Source organism: Lolium perenne, chromosome 7, assembly GCF_019359855.2.
Source record: "Lolium perenne isolate Kyuss_39 chromosome 7, Kyuss_2.0, whole genome shotgun sequence".
In the NCBI taxonomy this organism is placed as follows: Eukaryota; Viridiplantae; Streptophyta; class Magnoliopsida; order Poales; family Poaceae; genus Lolium; species Lolium perenne.
In genome coordinates, this window is record NC_067250.2 from 31,765,650 (window position 1) to 31,786,037 (window position 20,388).

The 20,388-nt window shown below is 42.8% G+C and overlaps 1 protein-coding gene across 12 annotated transcripts; it reads right to left on the bottom strand.

Moving 5' to 3' along the window:
- Nucleotides 1–39: 39 nt before the first annotated feature.
- LOC127317927 (uncharacterized) lies at nt 40–20,231 on the bottom strand. 12 transcript variants are annotated; one of them, XR_007861536.2, is made up of 14 exons: nt 7,564–7,656; nt 7,321–7,440; nt 7,162–7,228; nt 6,015–6,141; nt 4,306–5,880; nt 3,272–3,349; nt 3,071–3,161; nt 2,698–2,983; nt 2,433–2,579; nt 2,035–2,336; nt 1,857–1,901; nt 1,543–1,669; nt 406–483; nt 40–325 (listed from the first exon to the last, which is right to left on the bottom strand). XR_007861536.2 is itself a non-coding variant. In XM_071823372.1 (12 exons), the coding sequence occupies exons 10-12, from the start codon at nt 1,663–1,665 to the stop codon at nt 299–301; spliced, it is 228 nt and encodes a 75-aa protein (XP_071679473.1). In that variant the 5' UTR covers nt 1,666–1,669; nt 1,857–1,901; nt 2,035–2,336; nt 2,433–2,579; nt 2,698–2,983; nt 3,071–5,880; nt 6,015–6,141; nt 7,162–7,228; nt 7,321–7,440; nt 7,564–7,656; the 3' UTR covers nt 40–298. The 12 variants fall into 12 exon arrangements, 1 of the variants encoding a protein (XP_071679473.1); XR_011748438.1 differs by adding an exon at nt 3,424–3,493 and having other exon boundaries at nt 3,071–3,349; XR_011748431.1 differs by adding an exon at nt 19,785–20,231 and having other exon boundaries at nt 3,071–5,880; nt 7,564–7,627.
- Nucleotides 20,232–20,388: the final 157 nt, after the last annotated feature.

The window sequence follows — 20,388 nt, forward strand, 5'->3', positions numbered from 1 at the left end:
TACCAATTATGCTTCAAAAAAACAAGATTTATCTACCTGTTGAGTATAATCATCGTGAATTTCTTGTCATATATATTCATAGGTTAGCTTACACTTGTAAGAGGTGTTCCTCCCCATGTAAGCCAAAATGGCTGCAATGGAAATATGGTAACTAACTATTTATTTAATCCATGAAGCAGCAGGAGACTCCAATAGCCTGTAGTGAAGTTCTCAAAAGAGATGCATCTACCGTTTGTATTTTAAAATCACGCACATACATAAAGTACTATTTCACATGACTAATTTCAGCATCTGCGGATCATTGAGGCTTTTTCTTAACCAACGCCTGCAATTACACGCCGAAATCCAGCAATTAAGGCCATGAACACAAAAATAGAATTCAGAGAGAAATTTAAGGGTGCATACAATGGAGAAGTTTGAGATTATCTTCACCCAGCGGAGGAGGCGGTGTTCCCTGCCTATCAAGAACTCAAGAAATTGCTCCTGTTGGACATTTACATAAAGAGATAGAATTAAATAAATGAAGATCCATCATATTCTTAGGAAAAGAGAGAAACCTGATGATGAAGATTTCCCTAATGGCACAATGGTGTCTCATCAAGGTGCTAAAATATCTTATCAAGCTCACTGCAAATTATCCACATGTATATATAAAAACAACGCCGAAATAAAATATATATCTATTGTGAAATGTCTTCCATACTGGATCTAGAAGTTAAAACACAATGGATCTTTTTGAATAATAGGAAATACTGTAACATTAAGACTAACAATTGTCTTATTTTAGGCCTTATAATGGATGAAAATCTGGGAAAATATCAGCCAAAGACAACCAGAAAGCTCTAGTAAATCTTCAGTTGTGCATCTTTCTGCACAATCAAAAAGAAAAATGGCGAGTTCTTCTTTTTGGTATCCTTGGCTTATTTTAAAATTGACATGCTTGGAGATTGGTTTTGTAGGATCAACAATGGCACAAGTTTGACAGCAAGGTTGCACATTACTCAAGCTATAACACATCAAAAATCTAAACAAAATTGTTTTAGCACATTTGATGAAACTGAAGGTCATCAAAGCAAATATATATTTACTCCTTTGATCACATTGCAGTTTCACAACAAATCTATCAAGAAAAAAATCCAATGAAGTATCAACCATAATAAAATTTTAGTATTTGAGATTGAAGGAAATTAAATAAGTTAATGTTACTATGCACAACTGGGGAGTACATGGCAAATAATCCTATATTTTTTGTTTGGGCTACCAAATCAAAAATATAGTAATCAAAATTTCCAGAGTTATTGTATAAGTTAGTTCTAAAACTAACTCTTCTAGGAGGATGTAACCCAAACTCTTCCTTTTCAATGAAACGAAACGCAAAGGTTCTTTGCGTTTTCTCGAAAAAAAATAAGTTAGTTCAAAAACTAAAAGAAAATTGTAAAAATGTTAACAAACTCTCACCAAATCAAGATTCTCTCGGCTACAACCAACATCAATCGAAGCAAATCTTGGTGTACAAAAGGAAACACTGCAATCGAACCTCACCTGGAATGCCGACATAAAGCGGAGCATGAGGTAACGGCACTGACAAGTGAAGAGGCGGTCATAGTCGTAGCCGTCGATGTGGATGCTAGACACGTCACCATGGCAAAGAGAGCCGGCGTGCATCAACCTGTATAAGAAAGTACGTGATACAAGTAGCTTAATTTTGCATGGGAAACATAATGAAATCTTGCTATATATCTAGGGATGAAACACGAATACACTCTAATTAGAGATGTTTTTGAAAAAAATCTGGAAAGTTGGTATAGTTTAAATGACAAATGTATATGGAAGCACTCAAAGTTCAGGTAGTGTACCTTTAACTCATCTTGGAGGACAAAATTATATACCATGCAGATAATCTGAAATTTAGAGTTAGAGAGATTCCCAAAAAACAACATGCAGAGCGACATAATGATACAGGAAGTTTTTTAGGTTCCAGTTTAGAAGAAAATCAATAACGAGTAATAAGTGAAGCAAAGCAATATGACTTACATGTAGAACACAGACACGACGGCGCGGCATGGACGAAGAAAACACATTGGTGTTGAACAAGCTCCGAGGTGGCCTGTTGTGCTTACTGATTTTGGGGAAGTTGGGGTCAGAGGCGGGTTTGGCGGCCACAGACGAGTCACCGTCGGAGAGGGAGAGCGAGCAAAGGCGCAAGTCATGGCTACCGTCACAGACGGCGAGGCCGTGGGCGTTGTCTTCGCATGTCTGCGGGTGACGTCTTTGGCAGCATTTCGTCAAGATCCAGTCCGGGAGCTCCTGGTATGCGAGCTTGGCGGATGCAAAACCTGCAAATCATGTTGTTTAAAGTTGTAGCCCCTACACACTACCTATGCAAAGAAAGAACCAGATAGAAAATAAATGCAAAAAAATGGAGCACATACTTCCCGATGCTCTACCTCAAATTTAGACAGATCAGCTCGTTTGGTGAGTATATTTGCCTCCACAGTTTGCAGCTTCTCCTTCTCAGCAAAGAAAGATTCACCACACACAATCTCTATAGTATAGCTTGCAGAGAAAACCATAAATCCCTTCGAGAAGACAAAGAAAAAATTTCTGTAAACTCACTGAGTTATTTTGCTCAAAACAATACATAGGAAATCGAAGAAAGTGCATTACTGCAGAATTAACACTGCAAGCAAACCTCACCTGGAATGGCAGCGAGCTAAGCATGCGGCAGCATCGGAAGGTTAAGAGGAGGTCATAGCAAAGGGCCACAATAATCAAGATTGCCTTGCAATAAACACAGCACCTTGACAAACCAAAATTTAATCTCATATGATTCAGCTTGCGATCAACCCACTCGGACATCGACCACATCATCAACCGGTGTTACTGCATATTGGTTGAATTTATCGGTGGACGATCATATGGCCACAAATAACAAACCCTAGAGCGGGGTATTTTGTTTCAGTTGCACCTTGGAGTTGGCGATCTATAAGGGTATTGTTTTAGGGGTTAAAAACTAATCACACTAAGCAAAAGAAAAGGGCAAGGGCAGCTAGCTAGTTCAAATCCATACCTCCTAGGTTCAGTTCAGCCATAGATATTACAAATTCAATGGACCAGAAGGTTGTAGGCCCTGACGAAATTCCTTTTAGCAGTATTGTAGTCTTTTCAAGTTTGCAATTTCGTCAGACAGACAGAGAGCATTGCTCAACACCATGAAATAAGAATATGCGTAAATTCGGAATGGGAAAATAAACAGGCTATTGGTGCGTACAATGGAGAAGTTCGAGATTATCTTCACCCAGCGGAGGAGGCGGTGTTCCCTGCCTATCAAGAACTCAAGAAATTGCTCCTGTTGGACATTTGCATAAAGAGATAGAACTAAATAACTGAAGATCCATCGCATTCTTAGGAAAAGAGAGAAACCTGATGACGAAGATTTCCCTAATGGCACAATGGTGTCTCATCAAGGTGCTAAAATATCTTATCAAGCTCACTGCAAATTATCCACATGTATATATAAAAACAACGCCGAAATAAAATATATATCTGTTGTGAAATGTCTTCCATACTGGATCTAGAAGTTAAAACACAATGGATCTTTTTGAATAATAGGAAATATTGTAACATTAAGACTAACAATTGTCTTATTTTAGGCCTTATAATGGATGAAAACCTGGGAAAATATCAGCCAAAGACAACCAGAAAGCTCTAGTAAATCTTCAGTTGTGCTTCTTTCTGCACAATCCAAAAGAAACATGGCGAGTTCTTCTTTTTGGTATCCTTGGCTTATTTTAAAATTGACATGCTTGGAGATTGGTTTTGTAGGATCAACAATGGCACAAGTTTGACAGCAGGTTGCACATTACTCAAGCTATAACACATCAAAAATCTGAACAAAATTGTTTTAGCACATTTGATGAAACTGAAGGTCATCAAAGCAAATATATATTTACTCCTTTGATCACATTGCAGTTCACAACAAATCTATCAGGAAAAAAATTCCAATGAAGTATCAACCATAATAAAATTTTAGTATCTGAGATTGAAGGAAATTAAATAAGTTAATGTCACTATGCACAACTGGGGAGTACATGGCAAATAATCCTATATTTTTTGTTTGGGCTACCAAATCAAAAATATAGTAATCAAAATTTATAGAGTTTTTGTATAAGTTAGTTCTAAAACTAAAAGAAAATTGTAAAAAGGTTAACAAACTCTCACCAAATCAAGATTCTCTCGGCTACAACCAACATCAATCGAAGCAAATCTTGGTGTACAAAAGGAAACACTGCAATCGAACCTCACCTGGAATGCCGACATAAAGCGGAGCATGCGGTAGCGGCACCGACAAGTGAAGAGGCGGTCATAGTCGTAGCCATCGACGTATGGAGCATAGCATCGACGCGCTGGAAGGCGGCAATCCATTTTTCACTTTGAAACGTCAACGCCAATGAACTCAAAGGACGGGTCGAGGTCAAGCGAAGCAAAGAACACTGATGTACATTAAAAAAAACGTATCGTTCAATCAGAACCCAGAACCAGAAGTACCTAAAAAAGTTTTGGGAGAAATATCAACTATTGGACTTTAATTAACTGGGATCACAGGATTCCATTAACAGTGGTAAAAACACAGTGTAAACTAAGAGAAATACCTTGCAGCTATCATTTTCAGTCGTAACAATTCAAGAAAATTGAGATTATAACACTATATAGCAAAAGGAAATAACAAACATGTTGCTACTTAACGATGGGAATCCAGATCTGGACTAAGGGATCAAATCGAGGCAGTGAAAAATCAGTTAGCACCCTTGCGATCTGCAATGTATTCCTACCTAGACCACATATCGGTATCTAAAATTCCTGTGTGATTTTTACAATTGCTTGAACGGTAGCCAAGAACAATAAAATCTTTCACTGAACATCACTGCAACTCTAGGAGAATGAACGGTAGCCAAGAACCATAAAATCTTTCACTGAACATCACTGCAACTCTGCAATCAAGAATGACTTGGGCGTTTTATCGGGGGCTCTGATGAGGTAGGAGACCGAACTTGGAACGATGCAGCAGCGGCCACAACCGCGAAGGTGGGTGGCTTGATTTGATGACCTCATCGTTGTGAAACTCCTCCACATGGGCAACGAACTCTAAAATCTGATTCCCCGGAGTGCACCTCGAAATCATGAACCTCGCCTCCACCGCGAGCCCCGTGGTGTGCACCTCCTGCTCGAAATCACGGGGGTGTAGAACATGGGCGACATTGGGGTTCTAGATCCGCGAGATCTCCTGGTTTCTAGGGTATATGAACCGCGTGGTGTGGGAAGTGGGAGGGAGGGATGCGGTGGTGGAAGAAAGGACGTGTCAATGGTAACCTCCATTAGGGCTCTCCCGTCGAGCTGGGGGTGATGGGAACCATGGCGAGGTGCGGCCGAGATGTGCCCTGTCCTCGTCGAAGTAGGGCTGATGTGCGGGAGGAAAAAAGGATGGAGTGGCTACTTGGATCGATCCAATCAGGTGGGTCCTTGAAGTACCGGGTGGGCTTGATTTGCGGAGTGCGGTGGCCAACAAAGGAGCGAGCGGGACGAAGGACGACGGACGACGAAACTACGAAACGTATTGGGATGGCAGAATAAGGAACACTACGGTTAAATTTGAACTTGGATTTTGTTGTTTTGTTTGCCTTGTTGATGGCTCTTGCCTTGTCAATTATCGCCTCATGAATTTATCTCTTTCAACATAGCAAGTTCTGGTTTTACCTGGGCCTCCTACCATTATTTTGCATCTTCTTTCCAAGGCATGCATCATAGTTATGGCTTGCATCTATCAACGGAGCAATTAAAGCAGTTGTACTGACTTCCCTCTTCATCCATTTAGTCAATGAACTTCAGGTTGCAAAGGAAACCATGCAAAATAATAATGAAAAGTAATTAGACTGTTGTTCAACACTAAAATCATTCAAATAGTTGTGAAGGCGAATGTTGTTATTTCGGAACATGTTATGGCGATATATTAGTACCTCAGAGAGATGAATGGCAGTAATCTCAGATTCTCAGGTGCAAAGAAAATGGTCCTTCATCCGAAAGCGGGAGAAGGAAGGCCTTCTTCTTCTTCATCATCATCCACACCGGAAGAGTTTGAAGTGCCTAGGGAGTTCTAAAAGGGTTAAAATTATAATATTAAGCTAAGAGGCGAAATTAGTATTACTGAATCAAGATTAAAGTTGGGAAGTCCCTGCCTCAGTGATTAGATAGAGAAGGAACATCTAAAATAAATTGAAATGCTTAATATGCAAGGAAGTTAAATGACGAGCTGTACTCGCCCATTCACCAAACAATGAACCACACCGGAGTACCATTGAAACATAATAAACAACAGATTATTACTCCCGAAACATAAACTGTAAGAAGTTTTCAACTAAATGATTGGCTTGCATCAAATTTTTTGCAAAGAGAGATAGGGAATCAGGTACCACCTAATCATACAAAAACCTATGCAACATTAAGAAATCAGGCCTTGTACAAAAACACCAAAATATGACCATGTCGTAATATTCGAAAATCATTATCCTACGTTCACCGAAACTGCATGTAATGTACACTCATGAGATGAAAAAATTCGAAAACAACCTAATCGTCAGGGTGTTTTGTCTATGCAAAATATCATCGAAACATTTTGCCATGTCAATCATCCACAACACTCAAAGAGAGCAGATAATGTCATGCATGTATACGAAATGCAAATACACATAGATATACAGAATTACATGTGTCACTTCTTGTCGTTTCTTCTGATGTAGACAAAATCAGGCAATTCTGGGCATCAGCTACCAGTTACCCATGTGGTTAATTACTACTGGTAACTAAAACGACCAGCCATTGTTGTGTGGCTTGCAATATGGGCAGATACCTAGAATAAGTTTCAGAGCAGAGTCACGCATGAGTACACCGAAGAAAACATTGAATAGATCAAGCCACACTCATTTAGCCAAAAAAAATGCAAGATCGCTGTAGCATGCATTGAAGATATATAATGGTTACCATATAATCTGAACAGAGAACGGGACATCATACAATTCATACGTACTTGGTACCTATCTTCCTAAGATGAATAACAACATAAGGAAGCAGAAGAGAAGAAAGAATTGCACAGGAGTACATGAGTACCGTGACATAGTTGTTTGCCAAGAAAGTTTGTCAATTACAACATCGCAGCCTTCTCTTCTCCACCTAGCTGTAAAAAAGAAAGTTAGTAAATTAGTATAGTAGTAAAAATGATGAAAAGCAAACTGGATAGATGCATCATGCATAGTTGCTTACAACTACATTGCTAGTTTGCAAATGTTTCCATTCTCACTCCATTCATGTGTCCTCTATTTCTGACCTGCACTTAGTCCTCCACCTCCAGCATTGCTGCCCGCATTCGAGTTGATGGCCATTGCTGACCTGCAAGAAGAGAAATTAATAGGGTATTATACGATAGTCAATCCAGTAGACAACTAAACAATGATTCATCCAATTCAAGCAATGTGTTCTAGAATCTACAATCAATATTTCATGTCAAATTACCGAGATCGAATCATGCATGTGGCCTCGCACCTGAGTGTATTGAAGAAGGATTTGGCAGGATGGCCTAGGTAGCACCGTAGCAAGACAAATTCGATCACGTACGTGTGATACGTCTCCGACGTATCGATAATTTCTTATGTTCCATGCCACATTACTGATGATATCTACATGTTTTATGCACACTTTATGTCATATTCGTGCATTTTCTGGAACTAACCTATTAACAAGATGCCGAAGTGCCAGTTGCTGTTTTCTGCTGTTTTTGGTTTCAGAAATCCTAGTAACGAAATATTCTCGGAATTGGACGAAATCAACGCCCAGGGTCCTATTTTGCCACGAAGCTTCCAGAAGACCGAAGAGGAGACGAAGTGGGGCCACGAGGCAGCCAAACCCTAGGGCGGCGCGGCCCCTGCCTTGGCCGCGCGGCCCTATGGTGTGGGCCCCTCGTGCCGCCTCTTGACCTGCCCTTCAGCCTACTTAAAGCCTCCGTCGCGAAACCCCCAGTACCGAGAGCCACGATACGGAAAACCTTACTGAGACGCCGCCGCCGCCAATCCCATCTCGGGGGATTCAGGAGATCGCCTCCGGCACCCTGCCGGAGAGGGGAATCATCTCCCGGAGGACTCTACGCCGCCATGGTCGCCTCCGGAGTGATGTGTGAGTAGTCTACCCCTGGACTATGGGTCCATAGCAGTAGCTAGATGGTTGTCTTCTCCCCATTGTGCTTAATTGTCGGATCTTGTGAGCTGCCTAACATGATCAAGATCATCTATCTGTAATTCTATATGTTGCGTTTGTTGGGATCCGATGAATAGAGAATACTTGTTATGTTGATTATCAAAGTTATGTCTATGTGTTGATTATGATCTTGCATGCTCTCCGTTACTAGTAGATGCTCTGGCCAAGTAGATGCTTGTAACTCCAAGAGGGAGTATTTATGCTCGATAGTGGGTTCATGTCTCCGTGAATCTGGGGAAGTGACAGAAATCTCTAAGATTATGGATGTGCTGTTGCCACTAGGGATAAAACATTGGTGCTATGTTCGAGGACGTAGTTACTGATTACATTAAGCGCAATACTTAATGCAATTGTCTGTTGTTAGCAACTTAATACTGGAGGGGGTTCGGATGATAACCTGAAGGTGGACTTTTTAGGCATAGATGCATGCTGGATAGCGGTCTATGTACTTTGTCGTAATGCCCAATTAAATCTCACAATACTCATCATAATATGTATGTGCATGGTCATGCCCTCTTTATTTGTCAATTGCCCAACTGTAATTTGTTCACCCAACATGCTGTTTATCTTATGGGAGAGACACCTCTAGTGAACTGTGGACCCCGGTCCAATTCTCTATACTGAAATACAATCTACTGCAATACTGTTCTACTGTTCTTCTGCAAACAATCATCATCCACACTATACATCTAATCCTTTGTTACAGCAAGCCGGTGAGATTGACAACCTCACTGTTTCGTTGGGGCAAAGTACTTTGGTTGTGTTGTGCAGGTTCCACGTTGGCGCCGGAATCTCTGGTGTTGCGCCGCACTACATCCCGCCGCCATCAACCTTCAACGTGCTTCTTGGCTCCTACTGGTTCGATAAACCTTGGTTTCATACTGAGGGAAAACTTGCCGCTGTACGCATCACACCTTCCTCTTGGGGTTCCCAACGGACGCGTGCTGTACGCGTATCAAGCTCTTTTTCTGGCGCCGTTGCCGGGGAGATCAAGACACGCTGCATGGGGAGTCTCCACTTCCCAATCTCTTTACTTTGTTTTTGTCTTGCTTAGTTTTATTTACTACTTTGTTTGCTGCACTAAATCAAAATACAAAAAAATTAGTTGCTAGTTTTACTTTATTTGCTATCTTGTTTGCTATATCAAAAACACAAAAAAATTAGTTACTTGTATTTGCTTTACTTGATTCATCATGTTTCCTTTTAATTTTACCACGAAAGACATACCGGTAGGACATGGGTCTATAATTGGGAGAAATAATATAGAAGAATTTTTCAATCATGTCAGTACCGTTGAAGATTTTGAAGATAGACACTTGGTAGAACTTGCTCCTACCTATGAAATTGCCGCTGCTGCTTTAGTTCGTATGATGGAAACTAAATTTGTTAACCTCAATCCTATAATCCAACACATGTTTCTTACACTCGGTGATATGGAAGAAGGGGAAAAGAAAGACTTTGTTTTAGAAACCCTTCTTAGAGAATTTGGTGGTATAGCAAGAGAGGCTAGAAAGGTCTTTGCTAAATATAATATGCTTGGTTCTTATACCAATTTTGTTAGTCTCTTTGAAAAGATGGATATGGATAGAATAAAGTACACTAATAATATTAATGATGGTGGGGAGATCAAAGCACCAATACCATGTAAGCTCCTAGCGATGAATGATGCACTAGAAAATAATTATGCTTGGCTTGTTCCTGAAAATTTGTTTGATGAGAGTAGCAAGCCCAAGACTAATGAAAAGGGGGACGCTAAAACTTATGTATCTAATATACTATGCCTGGTTGAGAAAACTCCATACCCCGCTGAAGATGCACCACTCTCCGATAATACTTGATACACACTTTCTGCGCCTAGCTGAAAGGCGTTAAAGAAAAGCGCTTATGGGAGACAACCCACGTGTTTTTACTACAGTACTTTGTTTTTATTTTGTGTCTTGGAAGTTGTTTACTACTGTAGCAACCTCTCCTTATCTTAGTTTAGTGTTTTGTTGTGCCAAGTAAAGTCGTTGATAGAAAAGTTCATACTAGATTTGGATTACTGCGCAGAAACAGATTTCTTTGCTGTCACGAATCTGGGCTGTTTTCTCTGTAGGTAACTCAGAAAATTATGCCGATTTACGTGAGTGATCCTCAGATATGTACGCAACTTTCATTCAATTTGAGCATTTTCATTTGAGCAAGTCTGGTACCTCGATAAAATTCGTCAATACGAACTGTTCTGTTTTGACAGATTCTGCCTTTTATTTCGCATTGCCTCTTTTGCTATGTTGGATGAATTTCTTTGATCCATTAATGTCCAGTAGCTTTATGCAATGTCCAGAAGTGTTAAGAATGATTGTGTCACCTCTGAGCATGTTAATTTTTATTGTCCACTAATCATCTAATGAGTTGCTCTAAGTTTGGTGTGGAGGAAGTTTTCAAGGATCAAGAGAGGAGTATGATGCAACATGATCAACGAGAGTGAAAGCTCTAAGCGTGGGGATGCCCCGGTGTTTCACCCCTGCATATTCTAAGAAGACTCAAGCGTCTAAGGTTGGGGATGCCCAAGGCATCCCCTTCTTCATCGACAACATTATCAGGTTCCTCCCCTGAAACTATATTTTTATTCCATCACATCTTATGTGCTTTTCTTGGAGCGTCGGTTTGTTTTTGTTTTTTGTTTTGTTTGAATAAAATGGATCCTAGCATTCACTTTGTGGGAGAGAGACACGCTCCGCTGTAGCATATGGACAAGTATGTCCTTAGGCTCTACTCATAGTATTCATGGCGAAGTTTCTTCTTCGTTAAATTGTTATATGGTTGGAATTGGAAAATGATACATGTAGTATTTGCTATAATGTCTTGGATAATGTGATACTTGGCAATTGTTGCGCTCATGTTTAAGCTCTTGCATCATATACTTTGCACCCATTAGTGAAGAAATACATAGAGCATGCTAAAATTTGGTTTGCATATTTGGTCTCTCTAAGGTCTAGATAATTTCTAGTATTGAGTTTGAACAACAAGGAAGACGGTGTAGAGTCTTATAATGTTTACAATATGTCTTTTATGTGAGTTTTGCTGCACTGGTTCATCCTTGTGTTTGTTTCAAATAACCTTGCTAGCCTAAACCTTGTATCGAGAGGGATTACTTCTCATGCATCCAAAATACTTGAGCCAACCACTATGCCATTTGTGTCCATCATACCTACCTACTACATGGTATTTCTCCGCCATTCCAAAGTAAATTGCTTGAGTGCTACCTTTAAAATTCCATCATTCACCTTTGCAATATATAGCTCATGGGACAAATAGCTTAAAAACTATTGTGGTATTGAATATGTACTTATGCACTTTATCTCTTATTAAGTTGCTTGTTGTGCGATAACCATGTTCACTGGGGACGCCATCAACTATTCTTTGTTGAATTTTATGTGAGTTGCTATGCATGTTCGTCTTGTCTGAAGTAAGAGAGATCTACCACCTTATGGTTAAGCATGCATATTGTTAGAGAAGAACATTGGGCCGCTAACTAAAGCCATGATCCATGGTGGAAGTTTCAGTTTTGGACATATATCCTCAATCTCATATGAGAAAATTATTAATTGTTGTTACATGCTTATGCATAAAAGAGGAGTCCATTATCTGTTGTCTATGTTGTCCCGGTATGGATGTCTAAGTTGAGAATAATCAATAGCGAGAAATCCAATGCGAGCTTTCTCCTTAGACCTTTGTACAGGCGGCATAGAGGTACCCCTTTGTGACACTTGGTTAAAACATGTGCATTGCGATGATCCGGTAGTCCAAGCTAATTAGGACAAGGTGCGGGCACTATTAGTATACTATGCATGAGGCTTGCAACTTGTAAGATATAATTTACATGATACATATGCTTTATTACTACCGTTGACAAAATTGTTTCATGTTTTCAAAATCAAAGCTCTAGCACAAATATAGCAATCGATGCTTTTCCTCTATGGAGGACCATTCTTTTACTTTCATTGTTAAGTCAGTTCACCTATTTCTCTCCACCTCAAGAAGCAAACACTTGTGTGAACTGTGCATTGATTCCTACATACTTGCATATTGCACTTATTATATTACTCTATGTTGACAATATCCATGAGATATACATGTTATAAGTTGAAAGCAACCGCTGAAACTTAATCTTCCTTTGTGTTGCTTCAATACCTTTACTTTGATTTATTGCTTTATGAGTTAACTCTTATGCAAGACTTATTGATGCTTGTCTTGAAGTACTATTCATGAAAAGTCTTTGCTATATGATTCACTTGTTTACTCATGTCATATACATTGTTTTGATCGCTGCATTCACTACATATGCTTTACAAATAGTATGATCAAGGTTATGATGGCATGTCACTCCAGAAATTATCTTTGTTATCGTTTTACCTGCTCGGTACGAGCAGAACTAAGCTTGGGGATGCTGATACGTCTCCGACGTATCGATAATTTCTTATGTTCCATGCCACATTATTGATGATATCTACATGTTTTATGCACACTTTATGTCATATTCGTGCATTTTCTGGAACTAACCTATTAACAAGATGCCGAAGTGCCGATTCTTTGTTTTTGCTGTTTTTGGTTTCAGAAATCCTAGTAACGAAATATTCTCGGAATTAGATGAAATCAACGCCCAGGGTCCTATTTTGCCACGAAGCTTCCAGAAGACCGAAGAGGAGACGAAGTGGGGCCACGAGGCAGCCAAACCCTAGGGCGGCGCGGCCCCTGCCTTGGCCGCGCGGCCCTATGGTGTGGGCCCCTCGTGCCGCCTCTTGACCTGCCCTTCAGCCTACTTAAAGCCTCCGTCGCGAAACCCCCAGTACCGAGAGCCACGATACGGAAAACCCATCGAGACGCCGCCGCCGCCAATCCCATCTCGGGGATTCAGAGATCACCTCCGGCACCCTACCGGAGGGGAATCATCTCCGGAGGACTCTACGCCGCCATGGTCGCCTCCGGAGTGATGTGTGAGTAGTCTACCCCTGGACTATGGGTCCATAGCAGTAGCTAGATGGTTGTCTTCTCCCCATTGTGCTTAATTGTCGGATCTTGTGAGCTGCCTAACATGATCAAGATCATCTATCTGTAATTCTATATGTTGCGTTTGTTGGGATCCGATGAATAGAGAATACTTGTTATGTTGATTATCAAAGTTATGTCTATGTGTTGTTTACGATCTTGCATGCTCTCCGTTACTAGTAGATGCTCTGGCCAAGTAGATGCTTGTAACTCCAAGAGGGAGTATTTATGCTCGATAGTGGGTTCATGTCTCCGTGAATGCAGGGAAGTGTGAAATCTCTAAGATTTTGGATGTGCTGTTGCCACTAGGGATAAAACATTGGTGCTATGTTCGAGGACGTAGTTACTGATTACATTACGCGCAATACTTAATGCAATTGTCTGTTGTTAGCAACTTAATACTGGAGGGGGTTCGGATGATAACCTGAAGGTGGACTTTTTAGGCATAGATGCATGCTGGATAGCGGTCTATGTACTTTGTCGTAATGCCCAATTAAATCTCACAATACTCATCATAATATGTATGTGCATGGTCATGCCCTCTTTATTTGTCAATTGCTCAACTGTAATTTGTTCACCCAACATGCTGTTTATCTTATGGGAGAGACACCTCTAGTAAACTGTGGACCCCGGTCCAATTCTCTATACTGAAATACAATCTACTGCAATACTGTTCTACTGTTCTTCTGCAAACAATCATCATCCACACTATACATCTAATCCTTTATTACAGCAAGCCGGTGAGATTGACAACCTCACTGTTTCGTTGGGGCAAAGTACTTTGGTTGTGTTGTGCAGGTTCCACGTTGGCGCCGGAATCTCTGGTGTTGCGCCGCACTACATCCCGCCACCATCAACCTTCAACGTGCTTCTTGGCTCCTACTGGTTCGATAAACCTTGGTTTCATACCGAGGGAAAACTTGCCGCTGTACGCATCACACCTTCCTCTTGGGGTTCCCAACGGACGCGTGCTGTACGCGTATCAACGTGTACTAAAAAAACATGAAACTTTGCTATCTACAAAAAAGAAACTGCAGGCATGTACGTACTGGATAGTCATTACAAATAATTAATCCTGTTAGATGTTAGTTGTGTATACCGTATGATTTGTATACGGATACCCTATCATGTACTATACGGCTTTTGTGCCCTACTATATAACATGCAACCGTACCCAGCTCCACGGTACGTTCCGCCAAACTACAATCAACATGGTATCAGAGCAGGCTCTTCCCTGACCTAGCTGCCGATCCAAAACCCGCCGCCACCGCCGCCGCTCCTCCTTCGAGCCGCCGCCGCCTCCTCTACATCCCGCCGTTGCCGTAGTTCTCTTCCTACGGTCACCGCGATCAAAACCCACACCAAAAACCTGCCGCCGCCGTGTGCTAACCCTAAAGCCACCGCCGCCGCCCTACGACAACAAATCACGCCGCCGCTATACACCTAGCCGCCGCTGATCTCAAGAAACCCATGACCAAAAACAGCCAAACACCCTAGCCCACCGCGCCGACGTTGCCATCTGCCGCCGCCGCCATGAGTTCGTCATCAACAACCCCCAGTCTTGCCGCCGCCCTTGGAGCCCCTCCGGCACAGCAACTTACTCGGAGCAATTTTCTGCTGTGGAAGGCCCTTGTCCTCCCCGCGTTCCGTGGTGCCAATGTGATGCCTCTCCTTGAGGGGACAGATCGCGCCCCGCCGAAGCTCGTTGAAGTCGACGACATTGACAACAAGAAGGTCACCGTGGAGAACCCGGCCTATGTCACCTGGATGGCCAAGGATCAGCAGGTTCTCCGGTTTCTCTTGAACACGCTGTCCCCGGATATCCTCTCCCATCTTCTTGGCGTTGAATCCACCGCTGAAGCTTGGACCACCATCAACGCCATGTTCAAAACTGCCTCCCGCACCAAGGCCCAACACCTGCGTGAACAGCTCAATGACACCAAGAAGCTCACCATGACTGCGGACCAGTACTACACAAAGATGAGAGGGTTTGCATCTGAACTTACTGCTCTTGGAAAGCCCATTGAGGACGATGAGTTTCTTGGCTATCTACTCCATGGTCTTGACAAGACTGAGTACAACTCTCTCATCACCACAGTCAACGGAAATCATGGCACCACCCTGGATGAATTTTATGATCAGCTGTCCTCCTATGACATGCGCAATGGCGTTGAAGAAAATGGCACTTTTGTCTCCTCTGCAAACCTGGCCCGTCGTGACCGTGAGCAACGCTCCCGTGGTCGGACCTCTCCTCAGCGTCGCTACTCTTCTCCGCGTGGTCGTAGCCCTAACCGTGGCCCTCACCGTGGCGGGGGCAGTGGAGGTGGTGGCTACCGCCACCCTAGAGATGATGACCGCTACTCTGCACGTGGTGATGATCGCGGATCTTGGCGTAGTGATGACCGCCGTGGCGATCGTGATCGCCGTGATGATAGACGCGACAAGCGTCGCGACGGGGGTGGACGCCGTGACCGCGCCCCCACTCCCTATGTTGATACTGAGTGTCAAATTTGCAAGATCCATGGTCACCCCGCCTCGGATTGTTGGTGGCGCTACTCTGATGACAAGAAAGACAAGGGAGAAAAAGGAGATAAGGGTGCACATCTTGCATCCTATGGAGTGGACACAAACTGGTATACTGATACAGGTGCCACTGATCATATCACCAGTGAATTGAACAAGCTCCACGTCGCCAACAAGTACAATGGACAAGATCGGGTTCGCACTGCTGAAGGTAACGGCATGCCCATTAGTCATATTGGTAATTCAATTTTGCGTACCCCTCATGGTTCCTTTGATCTTAACAACATCCTTCATGTCCCTAATGCATCCAAAAATCTTTTGTCTGTGCATAAGTTCACTCTTGATAATCATGTATTTATTGAGTTTCACCCTTTCTTTTTCTTAATCAAGGACCTGGAAACTCGAAGAATTCTGTTTAGGGGCCCCTGCTATGGTGGTCTCTATCCCCTGGTGCCTATGTTTCATGAGACCTCCAAGCTTGCCTTCGCCGCAATAAAGCCATCATCCTCTACATGGCATCGTCGTTTAGGTCATCCATCTTCCTTTGTGGTTCAACAAGTTCTTAGGAAAAATAAAATAGCTTACACCCATGAGAGTACCCCATATATTTGTGATTCTTGTCAGTTAGCTAAGAGTCATCAGTTGCCATATTCTATATCTACTAGTGTCTCCACTGCTCCTCTAGAACAAGTTTTCTCTGATGTATGGGGTCCTGCTCCTCTCTCTGTGGGCAAACATGCATACTATGTAAGCTTTATTGATGATTTTAGTAAATTTACTTGGATATATTTACTTAAGAAGCGTTCTGATGTTTATCAAGCTTTCCTCAATTACCAACAGCTTGTTGAGCGCAAGTTTGATAGGAAAATAGTTACTATGCAAACAGATTGGGGTGGTGAATATGAGAAACTGAATGGATTCTTTCAGCAAGTTGGCATTACCCATCATGTTTCCTGTCCTCACGCCCATCAACAAAATGGCTCCGCTGAAAGAAAACATCGTCATATTGTTGAAGTTGGTCTTGCTTTACTTGCCAATGCATCTATGCCTCTTAAGTTTTGGGATGAAGCTTTTCTCACTGCCACTTTTCTCGTTAATTTACTCCCTAGTAAAGTTCTAAACTTTGAGACTCCCACAGAACGTCTTCTTCACATTACACCAAATTATGATGCTCTCCGAGTTTTTGGTTGTGCTTGCTGGCCAAATCTTCGCCCTTATAACAAACGCAAACTTGCTTTCCGCTCCAAGCAATGTGTCTTCCTTGGTTACAGTCCTCTTCACAAGGGTGTTAAGTGTCTAGATGTGTCAACTGGTCGCATCTACATTTCTCGTGATGTTGTCTTTGATGAAAATGTGTTCCCTTTTGCCTCACTACATCCCAATGCCGGTGCTCTTCTCAAAAAGGAACTTTTACTCCTTCCATCCAACATTGATTCATCATCATCGCATGAGGGTGCACGTAATTTTGATAACCATATGTCTCCTATTGTGCCTGTTGTTCATGTCCTACAGGATGCGGAAGGCGCTGCTGAAATTGGAGCTGAAATCAGCTCAGAACTTGAAGATGCTGATCTGCCAGAAAATGACGAAACTGGCACTAAAAACAATGCAGAGGAACATTCCCTGACGTCCTCTGATCCCGAGGACTCCGATTCCGAGGAGGATTCTCCCGCCACACCTCCGCCCGCTGCTGGCTCGCCATCTGGCGCTTCGCCCGTCGCGCCGGAGCGGTCCCCGCCTGCGTGTGCTCGCCACACGCCCGCGTCCTCTGCCAGCCCGCCGCCTGGCGCCTCGCCTGCAGCGCCAGAGCGGTCCCCGCCGCTGTCTCTGTCAGCGCGTGGCCAACACACGCCCCCGACCAGTTCTGTCTCGCCATCTGGCGCTGCCAGCACTGCTCCCTCTGCTTTCTTCGCTGCACGAATCCGGGGCTGTCTTCGATCTTCGTGGCTGCAGCCGTGGGGAGATTATTATTGCTGCACCACCTGCTGAACCACGCACTCGTCTTCAGAAAGGTATAAGAAATCCCAAAAAGTATACTGATGGAACTGTTAGATATGGCATGTTGTCCTCTACAGGTGAGCCATGCACTCTTGTGGAAGCTCTCAATGATCCCAATTGGCGACAAGCAATGCAAGATGAATATGATGCTTTGATTGACAACAAGACCTGGCACCTTGTTCCTCCAAGTAAAAGCAGAAATTTAATTGATTGCAAATGGGTGTATCGTATCAAGAAAAAGGCAGATGGTACTATTGATAGGTATAAGGCACGTCTTGTTGCAAAAGGTTTCAAACAGAGGTATGGCATTGATTATGAAGATACTTTCAGCCCTGTAGTCAAAATTGCTACTATCAGAATTGTTCTGTCTATATCTGTTTCTCGTGGATGGAGTCTACGGCAGCTAGATGTCAAGAACGCGTTTCTTCATGGTGTTCTGGAAGAGGAAGTTTATATGAAACAACCTCCAGGTTTTGAAAGTTCTTCTGTACCACACTACATATGCAAACTTGATAAGGCTCTTTATGGGTTGAAGCAAGCACCTCGAGCATGGTATTCAAGACTCAGTTCTAAGTTGTGTGCTCTTGGGTTTGTTCCCTCAAAGACTGATACTTCATTGTTTCTTTATAACAAGTCAGGTATCATCATCTACATGCTTATTTATGTTGATGACATCATAGTAACAAGCTCCTCAGATCGTGCTATTACTTGTTTGCTTCGAGATTTAAATGAGAATTTTGCTATCAAGGACTTAGGTGATCTACACTATTTTCTTGGTATTGAAGTAAACCGAACTCCTAATGGTTTGATTTTGACACAAGAAAAATATGCACGTGACTTAGTTGCAAAAGTGGGAATGAATGGATGCAAGGCTACACCTACACCTCTGTCCTCTACAGAACAACTGTCTCTTTATGATGGTACACCTCTAGGCCCTGAAGATAGTACACAATATAGAAGTATTGTTGGAGCTCTGCAATATTTGACTCTGACACGGCCGGATTTGGCCTTCTCTGTTAACAAAGTATGTCAGTTCCTTCATGCTCCAACTACAGATCATTGGACAGCAGTCAAGCGTATACTTAGATATGTGTTTGATACATTGAAAGTTGGAATTACATTTGCAAGGTCTTCCTCCACATTTCTCAGTGCTTTTTCAGATGCAGATTGGGCAGGTTCTCTTGATGATAGGAGATCCACAGGAGGGTTTGCTATATTTGTTGGGCCAAACTTAGTTTCTTGGAGTGCCAGAAAACAAGACACTGTGTCTAGATCAAGTACTGAAGCTGAATATAAGGCACTGGCCAATGCCACTGCTGAGTTAATTTGGGTGGAAGCTCTTCTTGCTGAACTTGGTGTTAAGTTAAGGGAAAAGCCATGCCTTTGGTGTGACAACTTAGGTGCTACCTATTTGTCTGTAAATCCAGTGTTTCATGCTAGAACCAAACACATTGAGATTGATTTTCATTTTGTAAGAGAAAGAGTTGCTAAAAATCTTCTAGGTATTAGGTTTATCTCTAGTAAGGATCAGGTTGCTGATGGCTTCACAAAAGCTCTCCCTGTAAAGAGGTTAGATGAGTTTAAGCGTAATCTCAACCTTTCAAAAGGTTTAGATTAAGGGGGAGTGTTAGATGTTAGTTGTGTATACCGTATGATTTGTATACGGATACCCTATCATGTACTATACGGCTTTTGTGCCCTACTATATAACATGCAACCGTACCCAGCTCCACGGTACGTTCCGCCAAACTACAATCAACAAATCCAAATCAATCAAGGATTGCAGAGTGCAGGAGCTTCCTTGAGACCTCGGTTCCGACGACCGGCACTGGTTCCCGGCGGCCCGGCCACACCCACCGCCACAGGACAGCAAAACCAATCTAAGAGAGGACAAGAAGAAGGGAGCGATTGAGATGGGAAGAGGGGAAACTGACCTGGAGTCCTGTGCGAGGCAGTGGCGGACGGCGGAGGCGTGGGGCATCTTTCTCTTGGACATGCGGCACTACTCCTCATCCTATTTTTATCTGGAGCCGTCCGTCGCGGGCAGAGCCGTCTCCGGCAGAGCGACGATGACGAAGTGGGGAACAACCTGTGGCCTTGGATGATGGTGCTTAGCAGAAGAAGAGATGGGCACGACCGGGATCGCGAGGGGAGAATGGATGAGGAAGGAATGTTAGAGGAACAGTGGCCTGCCATCGCGGCGTCCCCGTCCGGCTCCATTCCTGGCAGGAGCGGCGGCGGCGGCGGTGATGCGGTGGTGGTGAGGATCCAGGGCGCGACGGAGATAGGGGAGATAGGTTTGGGTTCCCTCGGGGACCAAGCGAGGATTTCGTTGGGCTTTGGCCCATGTGCGCGCTCGCGCGTCGAACGAAGCCAGACGACGAAACCGTGGACGTATTGGCAGAATAAGGAACCTATTCCTCCTTTTTAAGTAGTGTAGATTCTACAAAATATTAAATATGATAAAACTATGATACTACCTCATGATATATACTATAAATTGTAGGGGTGGTATCATATATGCATGAATGCATGATA

Coding starts and splice junctions, on each gene's coding strand:
- LOC127317927 (XM_071823372.1), bottom strand. CDS start 1,665: ATGCACGCCGGCTCTCTTTGCCATGGTGACGTGTCTAGCATCCACATC. Junction 484..1,542: donor GCTTTATGTCGGCATTCCAG/GTGAGGTTCGAT, acceptor AATGTCCAACAG/GAGCAATTTCTTGAGTTCTT. Junction 326..405: donor TAATCTCAAACTTCTCCATT/GTATGCACCCTT, acceptor GTGTAATTGCAG/GCGTTGGTTAAGAAAAAGCC.